This window comes from Buceros rhinoceros, unplaced genomic scaffold (assembly GCF_000710305.1).
Source record: "Buceros rhinoceros silvestris isolate BGI_N320 unplaced genomic scaffold, ASM71030v1 scaffold6674, whole genome shotgun sequence".
Taxonomy (NCBI): Eukaryota; Metazoa; Chordata; class Aves; order Bucerotiformes; family Bucerotidae; genus Buceros; species Buceros rhinoceros.
In genome coordinates, this window is record NW_010407572.1 from 87296 (window position 1) to 112712 (window position 25417).

The 25417-nt window shown below is 36.8% G+C and overlaps 1 protein-coding gene across 1 annotated transcript in view; it reads right to left on the reverse strand.

Moving 5' to 3' along the window:
- LOC104492015 (DNA polymerase alpha catalytic subunit-like) overlaps window positions 1-24000 on the reverse strand; it is a gene marked incomplete at its 3' end in the record, with an annotated part of 107586 nt that extends 83586 nt beyond the window's left edge. Inside the window, exons 1-3 of the mRNA XM_010134515.1 lie at window positions 23940-24000; window positions 23278-23459; window positions 21328-21459 (exon numbers count right to left, since the gene is read on the reverse strand). Of these exons, the coding sequence (XP_010132817.1) occupies window positions 21328-21459; window positions 23278-23459; window positions 23940-24000 (375 nt within the window). The remainder of the gene's footprint in view (window positions 1-21327; window positions 21460-23277; window positions 23460-23939) is intronic.
- Window positions 24001-25417: the final 1417 nt, after the last annotated feature.

A 25417-nucleotide genomic window follows, 5' to 3' on the forward strand; every position in this document is an offset into this window, starting at 1 on the left:
CTCCCACATTACCCTTGAAGGCAGCACAACTCAAATGCCTCTACACAAAGACACACAGCACAAGGAACAAGCAAGAGGAGTTAGAAGTCCACGCACAGTCTTGGAAACCTAAGACCTCATGGTAACTGCAGAGATGTGGCATGTGGGACAGTGCGTAACGGAGTGCTGTGATGGACAGCTACAAGATATGCCAAGACAAGGATGTGAGAAACAACATGGGTGGCAAGGTCCTGAGCAACTCTGAAACTGGATTTAAATTCAAATATAGCCCTCCTTGAAGTGAATAATAGGACCAGGCAACATTCTGAGGCCCCTTTCACCCTAAACCCCTCTATGATTCTGTGATAATTTGTTTGGAAATTAGTGTAGATGTGGAGAGGATGCAAGCCATGAATTTGTGGTTTGATACTAACTAAGCTAGATGTGAAAATGAGTGAGTGGGTGGCCATACTGGTTAGTGGAGGTCGGTATCAGCAAAAACACCTACAGAATTCCCAGCGTTTATTCAATTCTCCACAGCCTTCGGAACTGACTATAATTCATGTGGAAGTAGTCAGAGCTACTTCATGTTTGTTGCTTATAGCAAGTCATTCTCAGGTGAGCCCTAGGGCACAGACAATGGACATGAAACCCTTCCCTTGAAAATTAATTTCAGTGAACGTTAGTTGATTACGGCTTTTGCCACTGTAGAAGGTCAGTGCTGACCGAATGCCCAGGGACCACCTTGGGCCAATACAGTGGCTTAAGTACTACGGGGAAATGCTGCTTTCTCATTCGCATATGCTGATGTACAACTCAATGAAGACCATTACCGTTAGAAAAGAGTAATTTGCAGCAAAATGAAGACATTACTCTGGTTAAAAATACTGAACGATGAGGGACTGTTGAAGACGTCCTCATTTTGCTGCAGATTTCTCTCAGTAGTTACCTCTGATCTTTACGAATTAAATCTTTCCCTCCTCAAACACCTATCTTAAACAAGAGATGTCTATTCTAAGCCAGGAACTTCCATAACATGTGACAACATATTCAGTCATGTTACAGTGTTTTGAAGGGTTTTTTTTCTTTTAAATTAGCTTTAGCACAACTCAGACATTATTAACTTATCAAAACTTGAGAGACAAATGAGAGAGGTCAAAGGATGGGAAAGGTGGGCAAGAACATTAAAAGGAATGATTCAGATTATTTAGTCTGTATTTTCAGGAAAAAATATTCCAATTGTTTCCCAGTTTCCATCAGATACGTAAGTGGTGTGTGTACATATATATTTACATACCCCCCCATATATATATAAAAATAAAATTAAATATATAAAAAATAAAATTTCCTTTGCCTGAAATTTAAGTGAGATCACATATCCATATAAAACCAAAGTGTCTGAAACCTTAAGATGATACTCTAACCAGTTTTGCTTCCTTTTTTCTCCTCTGGTGCTGAGTTTTGTTTTTTTAATGGAATAATGATCACATACTCAGATAATGTATTGGTATGGGCACTCAGGAAGTCTGTGGCTCCTCAAAAGATCAGATATTTAAATCTCCCTGTGTAATATGCAGAGAATATTTTACATATGTTTTAGAAAAATTTAAAGAAATATACTATACTAATAGGATCCCTCAGTTACTATGGCAATAAGCATTTTGTAAACGCATATAAACATCAAAAAGTGGGTTTACTTCATATTGATATTAACCTATTCTCCTATGTTATAAAACACATGAAATAACAGAAAGTGAAGAAATAAGCTAAGATTCTAGTATTGAATGTGACTTCTTACAGGAGACTAACAATAAAAAATTTTCTGTTTTGCTGTGAAGTTACTGATTTTTAAGGCAGAAGCTTCATATAATCCATGCCTGAAGAATACCATTCTGGGCAGACAGCATATTCAAATATTACAGAAATGGTAAAACTAGAAGATACAATATCTACATTATTATAAAGATCTTGGTCAAAATGGCAAACACAATGACTTAAAAGTTCCCTGACAGTAGTACTTACAACAGCAAAACAACCACCCATAAATGTAATTACTAATTTAAAAAAAAAGAAATATTTTGAGAGGAAAGGACCCCAGAAACTAGAAAACATGATGTTTCAACCTTCAGACCACTCCTGGGAGGGATCTGGTGGCCTCTCGATTCCTGTGAAGCGCAGTGAATTCAACGGCAAGCTCACCCCTGAGCTAGTGGATTCCACGTGGAGACTTGTCCTTAAGTTGCTACCAAGATAAGTTTACCCAGAGTTTTCATCTCCTGCCTGTGGATACAGAGCTTTTGCCTTTTTTTGTTCTTGTTGTTGTTTTCACAAACTGCAAATCATAATGCATTTATTCTACAACTCTATTAACTATTTTAAAAACAGCAGGAAAACACGAAAAGCAGAGCCCCAACCATGTATATAAACTGCGAATGCTTCTTCACAAAAGCAAGACCGCAGACTTAGGAGTTGGACCAGACTCTCTAGTCTTGCACTGAACTATTGATATTCCTATTTTCTTTCCTGTTTTAAGATATTAAAACCGTGCGGCACAGTTTCTTAATGAAATTATTTTGTCTCTCCCCTTTATTTGCATGAAGAGAATATTCAAGATGAAAACTGCAGGATGACAAAATCTTAATATGCAGTTTGGTAAAGTTCTAGTCAGTCTTTGAACAACACGTTTATCTATCCAGTAAAGCTTGTGTTAATGCGATGTAAGAGTTTGGCAAATTCAACTCTAATGGAGCAGAAAAGTGCTTTTGCTTGAAAGTGAGATCATTTTTAAAAATTCAAAGCATGATCACTTTTTCCTTTTTTTTGCAGGAACAATCTGATACAAGCAGCAAAGCTTAAATAAACTAGAAACATTTCAAATGATCCATAAAGGATTAATAAGCACTGCAGGAAGTCCTATAGGCTCAGCGTATACATTTTCCATCTTTCTCTCCTGCGACAAGCATGACATGAAATTCTAAACAGAACTCAAGTTTCAAAGTCACTGAATGTTAAGGCCTCCAGCTTTGATACTAGGGTAGAGTGGGGTCACCATCTTGGAATATTTAATTTAAATAGGTAACAAAATATTGATTTTATTAGCATAATAAAGCCCCCAAATTACGGCCCTTCACAAAATTTTTTTTCTCCTCACAGACAGACGAATGGACAAAAGCAAGGCAAAAGGGGTAGTAGTAAGCTACAGGCCACTAATATAACAAGAACAAAATGACAGCTATTATTTTGGCAGAGATAATCTATGCTGAAACACAAAACACACACGCACACAATTTCTTTCAATACAATTTTCTTGTCTTCCCACTGACTTCTATGATTACTACAGAAAGCAGGGTTCTAAACACATTTCTCAATTGAATCTTCAATCAATAATGGGAAAAATTTGAGAAGGGAGATATGGGAAAACGTATTATAGCATTAGCAAGTGTTTGCAAAACAGACTGGACTTATCAATATGCATAAAAGTTGAAGAGGAATAAAATAAAGTAGAAATATATGAGTAACAATGTATTACTTTACTGAAATAAGTAAAAAAAAAAAAAAATCTACTCAAACCACAAAATCCAACCAGTAGCAGAAAAAAAAAGCCTGGTCAAGGGATCAAATTACGCAGTCATGCTTTCTTTTGTTCATAGTACCTCAGTTGTAAAATAAAGAATAACTCTGAATTATCAAATGGTCTTCGGGGTATGTGAACATTCACAGGCATTTTTAACAGTGAAAAGCGCAACCTTTTAAATAATTGACAAAAAGTAACAAAACTTAAGCGAAATGAGAGTCTACCTACTGGTATTAGTTTCACACTATAAAAGAGGAATATTATAAAAGTAAGAACTGGATGCCTGCAAAAATCCAAAACGACAAAACTTCTAGGATCTTAAGTGGAGGTCAGCTTGACCCAAACACACTCAATTTGCCAGCAAGAATCCAGACCTACTTTAACACTGACGTAGGAGAAAAGACAAATAATTCATATCAGAATTGAGAGCTCCTTGTGTAGGAAGATAGAAAAGTTAAGCCTCTGCTAAGCTTATAAGGCTGTTTACCACCCAGGCTCTCTGCTCCGAGCCAAAACAATCAACAGCAGAAACTGTTTAGGTGACAGTTACATACAAATTGGAAGAAGTTCTTAGGAGAGTGGAAAATAGGAAAGATTCAGAAATGCAATAGACAAAGTTCTGAAAGAGCATAAATATAAAAACCAGCATGGATAATATCGGCCATATTGGGCAGGGAGGGATGGAGGGAGGGAAGGAGGAGAGATGTAAGAATGACAAACGTTAGCTCACAGTGAGAGACTGACGCTGAAAGGCAAAAATTATGCTAAAATAATACACTAATCAAAAAGAAAAGTGAATGAGAAGAAAGAAGCAGAGAGAGAAAAAAGCTGAACAAAGGACTAAAAGTAATCATTTCTCTGTATGAAGGCAGTAGAGAGGCCTCGCTTGAAATGCAGCCTACAATCGTGGGCACGAGACTAAAAACAGATAGAAGAAACCAATGCAAAGAACAACAAAACCAGCTCTATAAATACCAAGTTTGATACAATACATTTTTCAGTGGTTATAAACATACCAGATACAGTGAAGTAATAACGTCTCTCACTACTAACATTTGAAAATAAAGAAGAGCAGCCTGAGAGGGACCACAAGCATGTTACAAAATACATGTGTATCACAAAAAAGATAAAATTTTGAACTAACTGAAAGATTTTTATAACAAATTCTGAGCATTAATAGAGGTTGATATGTGTTTGATACAGTAACTACCGTAAGCTTGATCATCTGCAGTGCTAAAAACCATCTACATAAAGCAATTCTATGCTTGAATGTTGAGAAACACAGAAGATTCAAACAATTTTGATAAATAGCTATAGCCTTGTGTACCCATCAAGACCACAGTTCGTATCAGTGAACATCTGTGTCTGCTGATATTTAGTTTTGCCACCACTAGCACGGCAAAAGTGGAACAAAAGGAGTGCAAAAGACAGTCAATGAAAACAGGAGTTGACAAAAGAAAGCCTAGAAATGTAAGCAGACAGTGAAGTACAGAAGATAAACTTGTTTTGTTTACCTTTCATTGCACTTCAAAGAGAATTTCAGTGAATCTGGAAAGATGACAAAACCACAGCAATGAAAACCAAAAATGTTTTAAACACTATCATACAGACTTTCAAATTTCCTGCCACAAAGCGCCATGCAGAAGCTCTATCTGCAGCAGATTTGTGCAGTTATACAGGTGAAGATTAAAAGTTTTATCAGAAAAGTCAGTCACTAACTAGGAACTTGCATCTCCTACAAAAAGTTTTGTTGAAAAACATTGTTCTTTGAAGGAGTTCCTCGGATCATGAAGCATCCAGCTAATGTCAGATATTACTCTGGGCAAATTCCTTAATAAAACTCCCTTGTTCATAGGTTAATCAGTCCATGTTTGTGGTGTGCAACGTCCTAACAAGCATAAAAGACCGAACATTTTTCTCAATATTTAAACCAAACTCAAGTATTTGATGTTTAAACTTGTTTCGTCTTCAAGATGCATTATTTTGTGATTGTTCGGCCTGGAGAAAAGGAGGCTGAGTGGAGACCTTATTGCTCTCTACAACTACCTGAAAGGAGATTGTAGGAAGGTGGGGTTGGTCTCTTCTCCCACATAACAAGTGACAGGACAAGAGGAAATGGCCTTAAGTTGCAGCAGGGGAGTTCTAGGTTAGATATCTGGCAGAACTTCTTTACACAGCCGGTTGTGAAGCATTGGAACAGGCTGCCCAGGGAGGTGGTGGAAGTGTTTAAAACTCTGGAAAGTGTTTAAAAGACGTGTAGATGTGGTGCGAGAGACATGGTGAGGTGCAGGGTGAACAGCTGGACTCAATCTTAAGAATCATCTGGCTGGAAGAGACCTTTATGATTCTACAGAAAGCAAGCAGTACCACTAAAAGAAAATTAGGGCTGCTGCACGGCTGCAACAGGAGACGACTATACTTGCAAAAGCAGAGAAACATTTCAGGCAAAACTATGAAATGTTTACAGATAGGTTTTTCTACCTGCAACCTCCCTCATTGTTCCTGTCCAAATTAACTGCTTGTTCATACAACTCTACAAACCAATATAGAAATATATGTATCTAGCAAAGAAAGTGGATTTGTATTTGCATGTTTAATCTCATTTAACAATGGAACCTCTTATTTCCCATTTTAGTCTTGTTTATCTCCTTTCCAGCAAATTCCTGTCTTACAGCCACACGACAAACATTTAGAGTGGACCAAAACAGACAAGAGAAGAGTGACAGGCAAGTTTAAAAGATATGTGGATGAGGGTGAAGGAATGGACAACACAATTAAGGTTAAAAAACCTAAAATCAGTTTCAAAGGATAACTATGAAATAGAAAGAATGTCTCTTCTTCTTCATATCGGACAACAGATAGTGGCAGCTTCTACGCTCCTAGTACTACTAGCTGTTAATGAATTTACTCATTTACTCTAATTAATGAATGTGAACAAATTTATTCAATTTTTACTGTGGAATTTTAATACATAACTGCTGAATGTACTTCTATTTTATTTTTCAGACCACTATCCTTCCCACTACTCAAAAATAATTAGTAAGCAATTATGGAGGTGAGGTAAAACATGGGAGAAAAGAATGTCTTTTGTTTTTTCTAATAGCCAATCAATTTGGCTGTTTCATATAACTAAAAAGGCAAAAAATGTTGGGTGTTCAGAGCAGAAATGTGTTTTGCCAAAGGCATTATTAACAATTAATAATCATTACACAGTGCCTTGTTTACCTGACCTTGCGTAAATTTAGCAGCCTTGTAATTAGACCCATATTTTGCATATTTGTATACTTCTATGCATACAATTTGACTCATTCATTCATCCATTAAAATTTGTTTGACAGACATAGATGGATAATCAGGGTACAATTTGTATTTACTGGATTATAGAAAATTGCCCAAACTGTTAAGTTCAAGGAAAGCACATTCTTGTCTTTCTCTTGCAAAAGATGTAAAAGCAATTAAGTATCCAAGGATGGCCCGAAGGTTCTCTGAAGAAGCAGCAGAGCTTTCATAACCTCGTAACTTTAATACAATTTTACCCTAAAACACATGGTTGCTGGGTTAAATAAAAACAACTAAAAAGAAACACGGTAATTCTTCACTAAGAAATACATCCTATAAAAGCTTACATTTTAGTATTAAGCATAAATTCACTGAAGTAGGCGTCTTGCATTCTGGAAAAAAGGGAAGATTCTTCTCCCATTTAACTACTTTCCGGTAACTTCCTAACTTTCTGAGCAGCTGGAAGAATTATCTTTCTACTTTCTTGTTCAGAAAAAAAGTCTTAAAATTCTATCTTTAAGCCTTAGCCATAATAATGAAATACTATTATTAGATATGCTTAAATGTTTGAGAATAAGGTTGATCATTAGGCTGTTCAGTACATATCATTTTGCACCCAGGAAAAAAAGAAGCGTGTGGGGATGGCAGCTACTGTGAGTAACACACCTCTGGAAAGGGAACGGTATGGAGGATGTCTGCTGAGCAGTTAGCTGGAAAGCAACAACACAGAACAGAATGGGGAGAACAGGAATTTGTTTACTCGTGTGTGTGCGCATGCTGGTATCTCAAAGGCGGCAGACTTGTCCAATGACAAATATTTTACAGGCTTCTTTTGAAGAAATTGACTTTTGTCAAAAAAGTCAAGTCAGACATACTCATTAAATGTGTAACACTTCCACATCTCTTAACAGCTTGTTATCTAAAAGGAGTCTTTGGCCAGCTCCTTTCTAACCCATGCAACCAACGTGTCAGAAAAAGGCATTTATTTCCTCCTATGAATCCACAGCTCACAGCAGATTTTTGTTCTTTTTGTAGCAAAAATCAAATCTTTAAAATAATAAAGCAGCAGCAAGAGCATAATCTTTTTTTAAATAGATATACACCCCGAAGTTACGTTACCACTGTGGCAACCCTTTCAAGACCTGAAAACAAAGTATCTAAAGTATTTTCAAAGTAATGAACACAAAAGTAATAGTAAACCACTCAAAGATAGTCTAATAGCTTCTCTGGTGGCAGGCACATTTTTTTCCCCCTCCCAAACAACTGGCCAGTTACCCGTGGACTCAGTTTTCTGTGACAAAACAACCTGCAATGGAGTGATTAACTCAATTTAAGGATTTTCATTTTTCCCCTGCCATAAGCCTCAAGTGAGAAGGGGAGAAAAGGATACCAACCCTCCTCTCTTTCCTAAATCAGGAAATCTTAATACAAATCTTAATATTTTAAACTCAGGTTTTAACCTCTATCCTGATGTAACTGAAAGAATTTAATGTTCAGCTAAAGCAACAAGATGAAATAAAAAAGTCATCTTCCAGAGTTCCCAGGCTCATTTGCCCACTGCACTGCCAAGGGAGCGGAGGAGTGGACACTTCTTGCTGGTCCTCGTTTCTTCACTTGAAGTGAAGAGATTAGTCCCAAACCAGCACTGTCATCTCTTCCCCCAAAATTTCGTGCTGCTGGAACAATTCTATTCCTCTTCCAACTGTCTCTCATTGAGTACATTTTAGTGTTTGGTGTCCTTTCGGTAGGGACAACCTCAGCAGAAGCTGAAAAAGCTCAGTACCAGGAGAAAATAAATCTCTACTATTTGTTTCAGTCTTAATATTGTGGTGCCCAGAAAGTTTCTCTGCTCCGTCAGTACTGAATGTCAACTTCTTTGCAAGTCAAACAAGGAAACACTCATGCAGGGCCAGTTTTGCGTCCATTCCAGACATGTGAGTGGAAGCTCATGGTAAGGACTTTGTTTTCTCTGGGGAGGAAGGACGTTGTCTGAAATACTCATTATTTTAGGGTATGGATTATTCCAGATGGTAGCTATTTTCATTCAGACCACTGGTGGAGATCACTGAAGACAATACCAGCAACTGAAATTATCTCACATGCCATCATCTGAATTTTGTAAACACCAGAAGTTACAGAAACTGTCTAAAGAAGGATGGCTACTTAGCCTTAATACTTCCAGCATGTAAACCAGACTCTTGCAGTGTTGTAGACTAGACTCTTGCAGTGTTTGGTACACTGGCAGACTTCTTGTTCCTCAGTTTTTGTCCTCAGATAGTCCTTGAAAAGAGTCCAAAACAGGGGGCACACTTCCAAGTTTATGGTTTTGACCAACAAGAAATGGCATTTTGCAAACATCTACTCCATCACCTGCTCTAAGCAGGACAATGCTCCAACACACCAGTTCCAAAGTTGAAGGGTGCCCCAAGAGTTCCAAATCACTTAAGAAACGTAAAAAGCAAAACTCCTATATTGCTATTCAGAAACAGTTGGAATATCCTAAGAGCAACTAATGAAGACTGCTAGAAGAATCAATCTGAAGAAACTACCTCAGACATGGGGAGAAGAACATCTTGCATTTTGTTTCACTAACCTATTTATTTTAAGGGCATCATGCTGCCTCTGTTTTTGACTGTGAAGGTCTTTCCTACTGCAACCGAATTATTAGCAGCCTCCTAGCATCATATCAGGCTTCATCCGTTCCAGACAGTTCAACATCTTACCACTAGAGGATAAAAAGAAAGGGGAAAAATACATAGCTAAAGACTTACCTGCAAGTAAGATGAGAGTGGAGAGGAGGGAAAAAGACCTGTCTAGATGCCTTGTATCTGGAGAAAGGATGGCCTGTAAGCACACAGACTCCATCAATATGAAAGTCTAAGTCTTGGTTATGATGCTGGCTTCTCATGCACAGATCTGCCTCTAGAAAGGCTCCAGTTTACATAGAAACTAAATGCCCTTCTCATTACAAAAACTTGGAATCACTCCTACATTATTTTCCTTATTTTCACTACAATCTCGGATGGTCCTCAAATAGGTATTTGCTACTCAAGTGTTTTTTCTGTATGACACCTGATTTCTAAACGGCATCTTGCCACTAGCCTCATGAGGCCCTTCAGAAATAAACTCAGCAAAGAACACCGAAAATAGAGCTTTGGCGTAATCCCTCACCATTTCTTGGCCAATAATATAGCCTTATTTTGTTAATTCTAAATCCTTGAAATGCCTGACTCACTTATGTTGAGAAGTCTCCAAAGACAAGTCAGATCATACAGAATTTTATTTATTAATTCCCTACAAGGTATTTCAGTCTCTTTTACTTAAGGGGTTGGGGAGGGAGCAGGGGTGTTTAAACCTAAAACTACTTGAATGATTAGTCAGCTAGGAAACTCTCTCAAGGACCACATCACAATTCACCTTACTCTGTTATTGCTACTTCACTGATTGAGTTTAAAAAAATGAACAAACCCTAACAATGTGATCCCCAAAAGATGCCCCATTAAAGGAACAAAGCAGTACAAATGCCGATCTTCTATCACAGAAAAAAAAAAAGAGGGGTAGAAAGCAGTGGGAGAGAGGGGGAATTTGTTTAATTGCTTCTTTCACAAGCATAAAAACCACCTATAAAAACCACTATAAGGAATAGTGTGAAAAAGCATCATCAACACTGCATGAACTACTGGAATACAATAGAATATTTTGTAAATAGCTGTATTAATGCCATTATTCATAGACATATATACACACATGCACACACATATAAAAAGATAAATCCTATCAAATGCAAATTCTACATTCAATCTTTGCACTTGACAGGTTGTCAATGGGTAACTTGGTATTTGATAGTTCTGTTGCAAGATCATCCAGCGTGACTTGCCTCAGTATGAGAAAAAAATACGTATTATCCAATAAAAATCACTACAGTAATTACAAAGTTCTTGCAGAAATCTAATGCCGTATTCTACAACAGAATTTGACATGTGCCATTTTGTGTGTTTGCATTTTGGGGGGTGAGGGATTTCTCTGTTCTTAAACAATTCTGGCCCCTTTGTAGTATAGTTGAATGTTGCTTCAGATATTAAATTGAGAATTTGTCTTAAATGGAAACAAACAACTTCGCTAAAAATTAGACATTTATGACTTGCAAATTACAGATACTAATTATTTTCAGTATATACAATTATGATACTCTCAAGAGGTATTAATTTTGGGACAGATGTGCTTTCATCATGTAATTTGGAAATTAAGTTACACTCTCACGTATGGGAACTCAGAAGTCTGAATTTGTGTAAAGATAAGATTGATAGAAAGGAATTTTGTTTTGCTAATCTTCTCTCTCTCCCCCCAGCCCTCCCCTCTTCTCTCTCTGATGAGAGTGTGGCCAGCAATCCTCACAGCTGGGTTGCCTTGCACTCAAAGGAATCGGGGCTCACTGCAGAGCTGATGAGGCTACACTTCCACTTGACTCCACCTCCTATTTTGCCCTCTCGGATAATTTTTCAAAATCCAGTAACTTCTAAAAATTTAAACAATAATTAAGACACACCAACTGTAAAATATGCACAATGCTAAATAATTTCTGCACTCTGCCATGAATGTGAAGTGTTGCTAATGCAAACATCTTAAAAAAGACATTAAAAATACGCATAATCCAAACTGAAGGCATTAATACAGAAAATTCCTACAGAAATCAAGTGAGGCTGAAAGGAAGGATATTGCTATGCTGACCATATTTTCATTAGGAAAGAAAAGTGTATTATTAACAAAAATGCTCTCCAACATGTGCATGTCTATAATCTTCAAAGACAGGCTGTGACAAGTGATAAAAGAAGAAAGAAGAGAAGAAAAATGCCAATGAAATAAATCTCTGGGATGAGATTGTTGTCAAGCAAGTGTATTAAAGAAATCTATCGGGGAGTTCACACTTTGTTTTCCACTTTGGAACTGCAGCCACCAATACTGAAAGGGAAAAGTGAAGACTAGAAGAAGCACTGCTTTCTGGTCCAATATAAAAGCCAAACCAACCTCCAAACATCAACATTTTGTTTACTCTGTTCCACAGGAAGCTAAAGATAAAGATGCAAGACATTTGGAGTATCTTCCACAATTCTGAAATTGAGATTTTTCTTTTTAGATGGAACAAGTTCAGTCACTGCATAAACGTTACTATCTGGAGATCTTTACTGAGAGTCGTGGATTTTTGATGCCACTCTTGCAGATGCCAGTTACAAAGATAATGATTTTGTTCAGCATAAAAGGAAAACATCTACTTGTCAAATTCTGCAGAGCCTTGCCTTTCACGTAGAAAGCTGGTACACCTTTGAAAAACCTCAGAAATGTTTCTCCTGTATATTTGTGAATTCAAAGCCTAACAGAATCTACCTAAAGATGCTTGGATAGCTGAAACAATTCAGATGAAAGAAAGTAAAGAAGACTGTCATTATGCACTGCAACAGTTTTAGCAGGACTACACAACTTGTTTCCCCCCGCCCCGTTACAGGATACTGCAGCTGTGGACAGACTGAAGAGACCATCTTCAGCATGGCATGGAAACATGGAGGGGAGGTTCACCTTTAGCAGTAAAGATGCTAAAACCAGTATGCCGTCACAGAATGCACAGGACTAACAGGCAGAGTTGCCAATTCACCAGGCTCAATTTGAAAAAACAAACAAACAAACAAAAAAACAGTACAACCCCCCCCCATTTTCGTATGAATAAAAATAACAGATAAATAAAAATTCAGTAAAAAGTAGGAGTAAAGTACATCAATAGATGTCATATTATGAAATATAACCTGAAGACAAATCTAACCAACTCAACTGCTAAGCTTCGATGACTCTTCACAGAAACCTACGCACAGGATAGTACATACGGGCCACAGTAGAGCTTTACTGATTACATATCGGAATAAGATCCCAGACTCAAATCATACTAACTCCCAAAGGATGCATACAAAGCAGTCATTTTCTTAACGCCTGGCTATTAGAAATAAAAGAAATCCACTTGCATATAGCCACTAAAGGAAATACTGGAACTCTGTAGAAAACAGAGACCGTGTAGCGCTTAAAAGACCTTGACTTCTGAACAAGACACAGCAAAGCAACCACAAAAGCCTTTTATGAAGCCATGACTAACGTACTGCTCTTTTGTCATTTCTTTCTGCAGATGGGAACATTCTCACTTAAAAAGAAGTAACACCTCTTTTTACTCTCAGACGATCTAAAACCTCACTGGCTCTTCAACCTGTTTCTCTTAAACAAACCTGCAGAAATACAGATTTCAGGAGTCAAGAAGAGCAACAAATTAACACAGCACACGCTGCTAGAAATGACTCTGGTGTTTCCTAGGATATAGGAAATCTTACAGACAACTTGTTGTGCTATCTCTGGTCTGCTTAGACTTCTTTTGGCCATTGCAAAAGAAAAATAGTAAGTTCCTAGAAGTCTCACTCAGCTAGTGGGTTGCTTTTCCCATCCCTAAGCACATGAACGAAGACACAAAGGCAGGGGAGTTTACCCAAACAGGGCTACCCAGACTCACTGCTCTCAGGTTTTTTTCCACGTATATAACTTACTTCCAGGAACCAAACTGAACGGTTTGAACTACCCATTTGATCTGTTTGATCCTCGAATGCTTACGCATTCATCCATTTTTTCTTGCTGCCCCAAATACTAAATAGCATAGAGAACCAAACAGTTGTTTAAATAAAGTTGAATACAAATTTTTGAAATTGCCTTCTATCTACAAAAGCTTCTATGCAATCAGATTTTGAAAACTGGAATCAATTCTGTTGAGGAACACCTTATTTAATTTTTCTAAGAGTATTTTACCAAGAAATAGAGCAGTGACTGAATGTTACTGGAAATATTTTTTGACAATTTTAACAGCTTTAAACCAGAAAATGGAAATAATTTGTTTAACATCTAAGCGTAGGAAAAAATAGACACGTGCATGACCCATTCACACTATGCCAAGGAAAAGCATGCCGAGGAAAACACAGATGAAGTTTTTTCTGTACATCCTCTGATGTCTCCCAACCCCCATGATTTTTTTACTCAGTAATCTTCAGGAATGTGGACTTCGAAAGACACCATCAAACAACAATGTTTACAAAAGTAGGTAACTGCATCAAAAATATTTTTAGTTTCCCAAACACTATAAAATTTATTTTAAGCTTTCATTTAAAGCTAAAGGCAGGTTCATAATAAAGACTATGAAACTTTAGGATAGGTAACTTCAGATTTCTAACAATTATAAGACATTCCACACTTTGTTCTTGTATAGGTCCATTCAACTTTGAATTACCACAAATGGGCCCTCTTTAGTTTTTTCAAAAAAGGCTTTAAGCAGTAATTTTCACTTTCTAAAACCAGAATTAGGCCGTGGATTTCTGTATTATTAGTGACTTCTAAGAAAACATTTCTGTTAACTGCATCATTTTTAGGTCAGGAATGTCAAACTTGTCCTTCTGTAAAGAACCGTGTCCAGTGAAAATGTGGTCTCTTCAGCTGCAGATTTTAATTGTGCCTCTCCTGAGGGATGCAAAGTGCTTGAGCACTGTAAACATTGCTCACTATAAATACATCAACCAGCATCAAACATTCCAGGCCAGCAGATCTTGTTTACTTGTGTCATCTCCTAGCAAGCTGGATGTAATGTATTTTCTATTAAAAGTTTCTGTAGCATAATACACACTTAATCTTGTTTGATATTTCAATTTGTTGTTCCAAGTTATTGTAGTACCAAGTGGTAAATGTAGCAAAATTCCATGAAAACTGGTGGTTTAAAAACTCACTTTAAGCCTTAATTAGTTTATCTAGACTTCTGCTTCTTGTAATGTCTTCAATTATAGGCTAGTGGGATCCTTTTCCATCAAAAATTTAAATTGAGCATAACAAAAACCTAAACAGGTTTAAAATGGCTCTCTAAAACAACTGTAAAAAGAGGAAACAAACCAGTGATTTGTCATAAATCCTCTTGTGATTCACGATTTGTTATTAAAATAGAAGAACCAAATCATACGAAGCTATACAGTGTCCACAGCACTTCTGTCAATCCAAGGTATCCAAAGGAGAGCACATTTGCTTGCTCACTCTCAACATGGCTTGCTCAGGCACGATTAGTAATGCAGCTGTGGCAGGCCACTCCACAGGCTGCAGATGTGCCCACGGTTTTAAATTCTTGGCTACAGAATCTCGTAACAAATACTGCTACTGGTACACCAAAGCTACATAATTTGTAGTCAGTTTAAAGCTAGATCAGATGCACAGAGCTGCAACCATATCTCTGTACTGCAGCGCAAACACGCTCTCCAAGTGTTGCCAAAATTCATCACTGTTTTGACTGGGGTAACAGATCAGTTCCAACAGAGTACCTTCAAAGACAGTGCTTTCCATAATCCTCTGAAGACAGCAACATCTTGTTATTAGATGAGTGGTTCAATCACCTAGGTGAACATTACACACTTGGTGGCAATCATAACCATAGCCATATTTACCTCTGGGCACACTTCCTCTAACATGATCTTCACGATACTGCCATTTATAAGCCTAAGAAGACAAATTCTTGTGATAATATGCTCTCACATTCCTGTATTCTACCTACAGAGGAAATTACAAAGTTAGTTTTACTCTGTTGAAGCAGTTCCCATTTCTTAGAACCTGCTCCATGCAGTGGCCAGCCTGGGGAGCCTCTTCTGCAAAAAGCTGAGGGAGCTATTCAGTGTCATTAAGTCTTCCCTGGCAAGGTAACAGACTGTGGACTAAGCACGAGGAAGAATCACCAATAAAACAGATTCCGTTCCTTTCCTTATGTTCACTCATTCTCAGTGGCTAAAATAGGGAGGGCAGAGAGTCGCGCTCAGCCATCAGTGAGATGGATGCATGTCCATCATGGCTAGTAAAATCCAATGAAGAGAGTTAAACTCTTTGTAAAGACGTATCGATTGTTACTTTGAAACACTTCACTAAAAATCATATTGATGCTGTAAGTCTAAAACAAACAATTCCTTTACAGGGCAGATCATGGAGAAGGTGCAGTAATAGAGAATCAATTCCAGTTAATAGATGCTATGAGTGCTGCGACAAATAACTGCTTACTCATCCCCCAAACACACTACACACAGTGACCAAAAGGTTGCCTTTTATTATTCAATAAACATAAGTTATATCAGAAAGCCGGATGTATAATGCTTTCATACGGTAGAATACTGACTGCTGTGCTCAATCAAGATTTTTCTAATTTCCTCTTGGTTAACCAAAACATGGATCCAAATGCTACCAATCTGTCAACTTTGATCAAGAATGAGCAAATGCTACTGTGGATAGCAAGAGAAAAACTCTCGATAACCTGGTGGCAGCCTCCCTTCCCTCTCTCAGGTCCCCAGTAAACTGTGAATGGAATCACATTAATCTTTTATCTTTCACTCCAATTGCTTTTCACTCTGCCTTGACTTGGAAGCTTTCGGTACTAAAAATAAACGTCTCACTTTCTGTATGTATAAACCAAGATGACAGTGATACAAGTTCGAACTTGGAAAAGACTCAGAAACTCATTTCCATACAAACTGGAATGACTCAAAATAATCACTGAAGTTAATTTGGTGGCACAGTCTAGCTATCTTATTGTTCCTACCGCATCAGCTGGTGTCACAATTCCTTTTCTGTTCTGGCCCTACCTACTCTTCATCACACGCTCATATACTTCTAGTACTATTAGCACAACAATAAACCAAACGTTGTACTGCTGCCACTGCTAAGCGCCTTTCCCTTGTGTCAAAGAAACTCCTTACCCCTACCCACCCACCAAACAAAAATGCGCTCAATACGTGACTGTTGCGAGAACATGATTACAAAAGTCCTCACCATCATCTACAATCATATGTTCACCTGTTCACGTGGTGTACACCGGTGGGTTGTTGGCAATACACTTGACTGAAGTGTGGGAGATACCAGGTTCACAAGTGGCCCTGTCATTTTTGTTCCCTTAAGTGAATATCCCACGCAATCCCTATTGCCTCTTACAATATTATCTTGTTTATAAATCTGTTAACTTTAAGTGAACAAAACACTAATGCAAAACCCAAGAACATATATACAATAGTCAGAAGAGCAATATATATATATATACACAAAATAATAAGTCAAAGACCTTGAAAAGTGTACCAACATGCTTTTATACTGCAACCTAATGTGCAAGCAGTACACTACCCCACCACAGGTAAGAAATGAGAAATTTTGAGGGCTATTGAACACTGAATTTTCGCAGCTGAACAGTATAAAGTTATTTAGCACTGTTCAATAGATTCAAACTCACTTCTGCCTGTGGGTCACACTGGCCCAGAAGACTGCAAAATAAAAACAATGCAATACAGGTTGGATCAAGACTTCTCCCCCACCCCCAATATTTTCTAATATCCTTTTAAAGTTTGCAGTCATTTTATGCATTTTGAAAAATATCTAAGGATGCCATACACGATTAACTAGAAGGCATAAAAAGAGCATCTAAAACCAGGTTTTAGCCTATAAATATACTAACACCACAGCTGAGTATTTCAAAACAAGTTTAAAAAACTGCTGCTTCAAGGACAATAGCTTCGCAGTCCAACCAGCGCAGTATGAATTTTCTTACAGCTCAAATGGCATGTAACAATATGTTGGGATTTTTAATTCAGTTCTTTTTAGTTGGCAAAACTAACACCTCAGCAGCTGAGGAAGACATGGGATTCATTTTATGGATGTGAATACTGATTTTTACAGGGCTTTTTAAAGGGTGATCTAAGAGTTGACACTTATTTACCAAATGCTCAAATGAGCATTTGAGTATTCTAGTGGGAATTACGAAACAGTTTCCATCATTATCATTAGACCCACTTACTATAAACGAAATGACGCTCTCCTCATGCACAGATGTTGGTCAGTTTTTCCATTTATGCCTGCATATTTCAGCTTTCACCCATTCCCTAGCATGGATGTTTCATTGATGGCTGAGGGTAACACTTCAAAAATGAACTAGCTAAACAAACTTCCCAGCAGCACTTGACAGAGCTACACCTATTCTTCCCCATTTCCAAAGCAGTACAGAATTAATTACCAGTTCTATGGATCTATTGTAAGTATAATAGACTAAAGAGCTATCACAGACACATTTATTGTAAAAGCACAATCCCAAGAGTGTCTAGTAGAGGGCCAAAACGATTAACACAAATGCTTTGTCAGATCAAAGATAAAACCTGCACCGCCCAATTGAGGAATGAATTCGAACAGTGGGTTATCTTTCAAATTAACCAGGGCAGTTAGTGAGGAAAATTTCATGAAAGTGTAATTCTTAGCCTTTGTGAATCCACACAGCAGGCATTCTGCCAGCTGACAAGATGATGAAATTTTCATGCTTAAAAAAGCCCTCTTCATTTCCCAATTTAGATTAGCTAGCGTTTCTCTCTCTTTTCATCTATTTGCTCTTCTGAAGCAGAATTAAAAAAAAAAAGCAGCACACAACAGGAACAATCTCTCATAGTGTAATGCATTTCTGAAAAGAGATAAAATCTTTGCTTGTCATTTTTTAGATATACTTACAGTTAGGACTAAGATTATTAAAATTGATATTGTTAATAGCACTACGAAATCCATAAATACTGAAGTAATGGTACGTATGTTTTAGAAGACTGATATAAAACATTTCCATGTTTAATGGCAAAAAATTATTGCAGAAACAGAAAATTTTATATAAAGAGAGTAATTTACAAAAACAATGGGATCGTAGGAGGCTTACAAAACTCTGTTTGCACACTTGGATTTGCATCTTTTTAAAGGAAAGAAGTATATCACCATTGTATTTATTTAGTTATCAGTTTCGTGTGCCAAAAAAGGCACTTTTAGACTTTATGGCACTCCCCCCCACCCCCAGCCCCCAATTTACACAGCCACGTACAACAGCATTTCAACAGACTAAAGGAATCAACATGCAATGTCTTAGCCACGTTAAAAAAATCTGATTCAAAGCTCACTGTGTGAAAAAGTAAGCCTATTAATTTCAGTGAGCTGTGGATCAGGCTGAAAGGCTCTCCACAGCTTTGTCTTCATAACAGGTAGTTCACTAGTTTAAACGTGAATTCATTTTCACGTTTTATGTTTTTGTATTATGTGCTATTTGATCACCACACGAACAACAGTAACATCTTAATGGACTGACAAAGTTAGACAATATATCTGTCTATTTTAAATCGATACCTCTGCGTCTTTCAGGTGCAACCACAATAGAAGACTGTTAAATAAGCACCTCAAAGTTTCATCAAATGTTTTGTTCAGAAGTTTCTTTGCTGTACTACTTTCAGGTGTGTTTTAACAGCTTACAGAAACACATATGAGTGCAAACACCCATTTGATGAATTTCAACTCCAGCTGTTATAAGGTCACTAAGAGCAATTGATCAAAAGAACTAACTAAAACTCACAGCACCCAATTCTCATCTAAGAGCTAAGAGGACAAAAAGTTTACTTGTCCAACTCTGTGGAAAGTCCTTTTTTAAAATTAAAATTATTGTGCAATTTGGAAATTAATTTTTACAATAAAATAATCGTGTACTTTTAGAATTTGAATGCATTCTGCAGTCCAAAAGTAGTTTTAAACCTTATTGTTTAAACCATATTGTTAAATTAGGTTAAAAGTAAATTCCCAGTACTAAAAATATAACCGAGTTTATAAAGCTTTTACTTACAAGGACAAATAAATTCCTTTTAAAGAACACTTCATTACTTGATATACCACGTATTTAACAGATTTTTAATACAATATAAAATTCCTAAAAATTGCAATGTTCAATATTCAGACATTTCACTGTTTGGTTCACGGAGTGGTCTTCAAAAAGAAAAAAGGAAAACAGAGTAAAATACTACCCCGCTTATTGTTCTTACCAGTAAGAAGAATTTTTACTTAAATGTATCTTCCTTTGGTCATCAAGTTTGCTATTGCACGTCTTATGCACGTTTTCTAGCACTTTATACGCCAGAAATTACTTAGCACGTGGCGTTGGGTACTATCATAATGTGCACACGTTACATCTAAACAAGATAATCAAGAGCCACTTCTATACAAAAGCAGTCTGTGTAAATGTATTGCTTTGGCATGTTATTTAATAACACACTGTATAAATTAATATAACACGAATAGCAGAATCAATTGAACTACAATTTTGCAGCCAGTTGCACTTTGTAATAAAGTAATGTGAGATCTTGTATGTCGGTAGCTTCAGCTGTCCAAGTCATCCACCTTCAACAGAAAGGAACCATCGATCCCTACCTGGTGAAATACTACCTGAATTTAAACACTCTAAGAAAGTTTTGTGCTCCTTTTGATGCAAAGACCTTCAAAAGAAGTATTTACACATTCAGTAATTATTAATCTCCAGAGAAGAGCTTAGAAAACACTTACCTAAAATTGCAGTAACAACTAATACAGAAGAAAGGTTACACAAAATGCATGCTTAGCGTTAAACAATAATGATTGTTCCTAGCATTGTAGCTGCTGTTTGCAAAAATGTTTTGTAGTTCTTAAGAAAACACGCTGTGAATTGGGTAAGCCATTCATTTACAGGCCAAATTTTCAAAAACAATATGTTTTTTAGTATATTAAGCATTATGAGTGCCTCAAAACCGTACTGAAGCAAATGCTGGACAACCAGCCCACAGGTAACAGGATGAGATCTATGAAAACGTGACCGAAATGGCTTCTGCCAACTCACAAAATATGATGCGTTCAACATATTAGAGATGTAAAACATACTGATGTAATTTAAAAATAATGCTGGGGGGGCTTTTTATCCCCCTAAGCAGTCACCACTTTGGACAGTGTGAAGATAGAATTTCAAATATTACACTTTTTTTCCCCTCAATGCTGTACGAGGTCAACCACTACCTCCGGATTTCTTGCACTGGCCGCCCCCAAAAAGGGGAATTATATCAAATTAATTAACTACCCATCTTTCTCCTCTCTTCCCCCCTCCCAATTATTATAAAGAAAGATTCATAGTATTTCCCTTCCTACTGTCCTTCAAAGAATTCTTGGAGCTACATTCAGTTCTCCTTTTCACAATGTACACATCAATTTGGGTTGGAGAAAGAGAATCAAGTTTCAATTACATGAGGAACTGGCATTTGCATATTTGATAGGCTTCATGGAACTTCTCAAAAGCATTAAGATAACCAACTGTGTGAACTTTTTCATCTAAAAATCTGGAAAACAGAGCTACTACGTCTGTAATAATGCTGACACAGTTACAAAGATTTAAATACCTCTGACTGTCTTGACTTGAGACTGAACTGAGAAAACAAATACCAGTGTGGAGTTTTGGGTTTTTTTTTTTTGGTCATAAAGTTGAGTTTTGAATTTGCATTCTGTTACCTTGGACTATTTAAAAAAAAAGTAACATGACAGTCACTAAAAACCCAGCTTCACTTAGAAACTCATTTCATACGGCAGAATATTTTCTTAGTACTTACATTATAGTATTTTCTGAGGTGGTGTCTAATATCCAACAGTAATTTGTTGTTCATTTGAATCACATAGTTGAGAGGAGGCTCTTCACATTCAGTCTTACTGCATCTTTGTAAGCTGGGTTCGATAAATCGCCCCTGAAACGAGAAGGGTAAAACCAGTATGAATGATTACAACAGATGATGGTAGCAGAACCACAGGAGTTTAGACATCATATATATTTTTTTTAAATTATAGTCTTAATGGGCCTCTAATATCGAGGCCTTCTTCCCTTCCATCACAGTTGGCCACACCCATATAAAGACTTAGGCAACCTACAGTTTTCCCATTCTCTTCTCAATGAAAAGTCTTTTGACAAACATGCTGCTTCACCTGCTACGAAGTTAACAATTCAAAAAACAATGTTGATTAAAAAAAATTAATCTATGGAAAACCACACTCTCCCAACTCCCTTCAGAAAACACAGTTTGGTTTTTTTTTTTTTAATCAATCAGGGACATCAAAGTTCTGCCCAAGCAAGCGATCAGAACACTGAAATCAACCTTACAGATACCAAATATGAAATTACCAACAGGGCTGCAGAGACAAACCCCGTCAAATGAGAATGACACAAGCACCTTTCGTTTTCTCTAAGTGCAAGGAATGGCACTTACAGTTTTACACCATCTCATTCCCTTTACTTTCAAAACCTTCTGAACACCTGACATTAAAATTTCAGAACCTAGAAGTGATGCGTGAACAGCTGAAAGTAAGTTGGTAGAATTATTATTAAAGTAAGAACAACCTGGTAGGTTGGACAGTTATACAACTTTAGAAAACTTAATTTCAAGGTAAGACGTAGCTTTTGAAAACCATCTTGGCTAAACTCCCACCCACAACACGAAATCATTCCAGGTGGAAGGGTGCTGGTTTGGTTTAGGGGTTTCTTTCGTTGTTCAGTGGAGGGTTAGTTTTATTTTTTTGGCGGGGGGAAGGGGAGGGAGGTGGGATATATTTTTTTTTGTTAAGGAGTTTGACATCTATTTCTCTCCAGTTAGCCCATCTGCAAGCTGTCAAGCCTACACGCAATTATCTATCTTATTTACAGCTGTAGTGAACAAAAGTCAAGGATTCACAAAGTATCACTCGATTTGTGTGTCTTTTCCTCTTACTTACTTCCAAAGACTGCTTTATTTTGATTTAAAAAAATGCACAACATCTGCTGCTTGTCCATATTAACTTAAAATAATTACTTTTAATTTAGATAAAAGATTTATTTGCCTTCAGTTTCAAGGCTTTCATTAATCTGAAGCTCGCTAATTTGCCAATGACTAATACATACATAACATTGCTGCAGAGTTAAATACTTGGCCCTATTTCAAGTTGTGATCCAAGGTCAGAGATACATTTTTTTGGCAGAACTTCTCCACAAGAATGTACCCCTGCGACTTGTTATGTTCAATACACAAAGTCAGAAGGAAAGATAACACAGAAAAATCTTACTGTCAAGAAGGGAGGTGGGATGTAGCAAGACAAACACGAGTTTCAAAAATACTTTGTTCCAATTAATGTGATTTAGGATAAGAAATCGCCGTTGCTGTAAGTTTCATTAAACAGAGAACTGGAAGCTACCAAGGTGTTAAGATAAGGATTTCTTCAAAAGTTACAGTGACAATCATTCACAACTGTGGGCAAACAGATTAATAAAGCCAGATAATCTCACGTGTTCTGCTAGACGACACAGCTGAAATGCAAAAATGGGATAAATATTTCAGCACTATCCTATCAGCAAATTTCTGTTCCAAAGCTATAAATAGCAGGACTCAAACAATATGGTTTCTTCTCCTACATCATACGAATGCTATCTGAAAAGCTGTTCTCTCTACAAGTATTTTTCTCACTTGTCAATTAAGAATGAAACAGAAAAAAAAAAAAAAAAAAAAAAAAAAAAAAAAAAAAAAAAAAAACCAACTAACCGAACCATCAAAGACATTGTCATAAATATTTTCTGTTCCACATTTGAGGCAGCAAAACTTGAATCTTTCACAATCCCTATATTTCTCCTCATCAGTGAGCTGAGCTAGGCCACCAACCAGGGCATCGTTCTCCTCATCTTTATGGTAATGGTGATGGACTCTGAATTGGGAGGGATCCAGTCCTATTAATAAAAAACAAAAATTTCAGAAGACTAGGAGGTCAACAATGCAAGTAGGCTCATTTTTCACATGCCTGGTGAAGCAGATTCGAAAGAAAGTTACAAAATGTAAATTCAGAAGCTGAAAACGTCTCCTTAGCAAAACTTCCTCTATGTAACGCAAATACGTTTTACGATTTTTAACCACGAATAAAGGTTCACGAAACACGAAGTAATCTTCTTACTCTTCTGATGCAAGATTGCTTTATAAATAAAACAAACACACTGCATTATCATGGGAGTATGCAAGAGAACATTTTGTTTGAGGAAACCACTCCTAACAGATGGCTTTATTGTTATTTTCTTCTTAAGTTACATTGAAAATATTTCAATAAAAATGTGCATCGTTATTAAGAAACAGTCTTTAAATCAAAATGGCACCATTAAAACTGAAAACAGAGAATAAAAACCCCATTAAAAGAAACGCGGGTGCACTGCTATTACCAACTCCTTCAAGTCCGTATACAACTGCCAACTCTGATTTCAATGCAGTGGTCGATTTCATTTTGGCTCAGTGGTTAACAGCATGTAGGTTTCAATCTAATGCAGTGGTTAAAATTCAGCAGCAGCATTTAAAACGGCAGCACTGGAGACAAAATGCTTTATTTTGAATTGCCAGAATTCAAGATTTTAAACAAATAAATACACAAAAGAGATCCTAAAAATACTGATTCAACTGCAAATAAGTAAATAAGCAAGCAAGCATGAAGTTCACTGCCCTAGGAATAAGACTGCCAAAGTAAACTTAATAAAAATCCATGGGTTTTGTCATCCTTTGTCATGTGCAACCTTTTAAAAGTCCATGTATCCCATTTACAGGTTTTTTTCTTTGTTAATAGCACATGCTAGAAAAAAAGACAATTAATCAAATGAGCATGTAGAGCAAAATGTTCAGAAAACTATGGCTTACTTTATTAAGATCAAAGAAAAGCGCTTTAAAAATATTTTTAACAGAGACTATTTAAGCTGAGTAAGAGATTGACATATATTAACCCATATCTTGTGTGAATTTCAGTAACAGATGTAATAATTACTATAGAAAGAGCAAGAAGGATTACAAACAGAAAGTGCAGCTAGATTTTGCTGTTCTTTTTTAACCTTACTATACAGTCCCTGGAGACTTACAAACAGTTTGGGAACAATATTCAGTTAAACTAGATGAATATTATTGCACATATAAAACAGTTGTGTTATACAGGCAGATTGCAGATTGCCTTTACATAAAAGATTAGATATGTCTGCCTTCATTACCGCCATCCTTAATTTCTATTTTGCAATCATAAAACAAATCCGAGGACAAGGAAAAATCCCACTGCCAAACAGGTTTATGTGGTTCTTGATAGAATGGGGTTTTCACTAAAATTCAATCCATCTTCCCAGTTTTAATTTTCTCAAAACAAACAAACGTCAGTGCGTAAGGGTAACAATTGACCTCCAGAAAGTTCCTGAACTTTTAATACAGTTCTCTACTATTCATTAAAATGATAAGCAAAACAAAGGGGAAAAAAAATTGCCGGTAGCTTATATTACACTCCAACACATATGGTGCCCCCATAGAAAGACCGTGGGGTTTTGTTAGGTTTTTTTAATTTAGTTTTGTCTTTTAGAAGGGTTGGTAAGGTATTTCCTGTTTTAGAAAACAAAGAGTATCTTCTGCAACACGCTGGTAGCAGATAAAAGGTTCAGAAGGGGGACGAGTTTACTATTAAGATTTTGCAAAAAATCCATTAAGTATGAGGGAGGTTGGATCTAAGATAGTAATGGTGAACACAAACAAAAATTCTCAGTTTACTCTGGGTTCAGAAGTGGAATGAAAAAACATCGTTGTAACTTTCTGACACAAATGCCATTAAAGTTCTCTCTTTGGTTGTTTCCCAAAAGACAAATACAGAGCGAAGTAATTCACTAAATAAATGATAAAA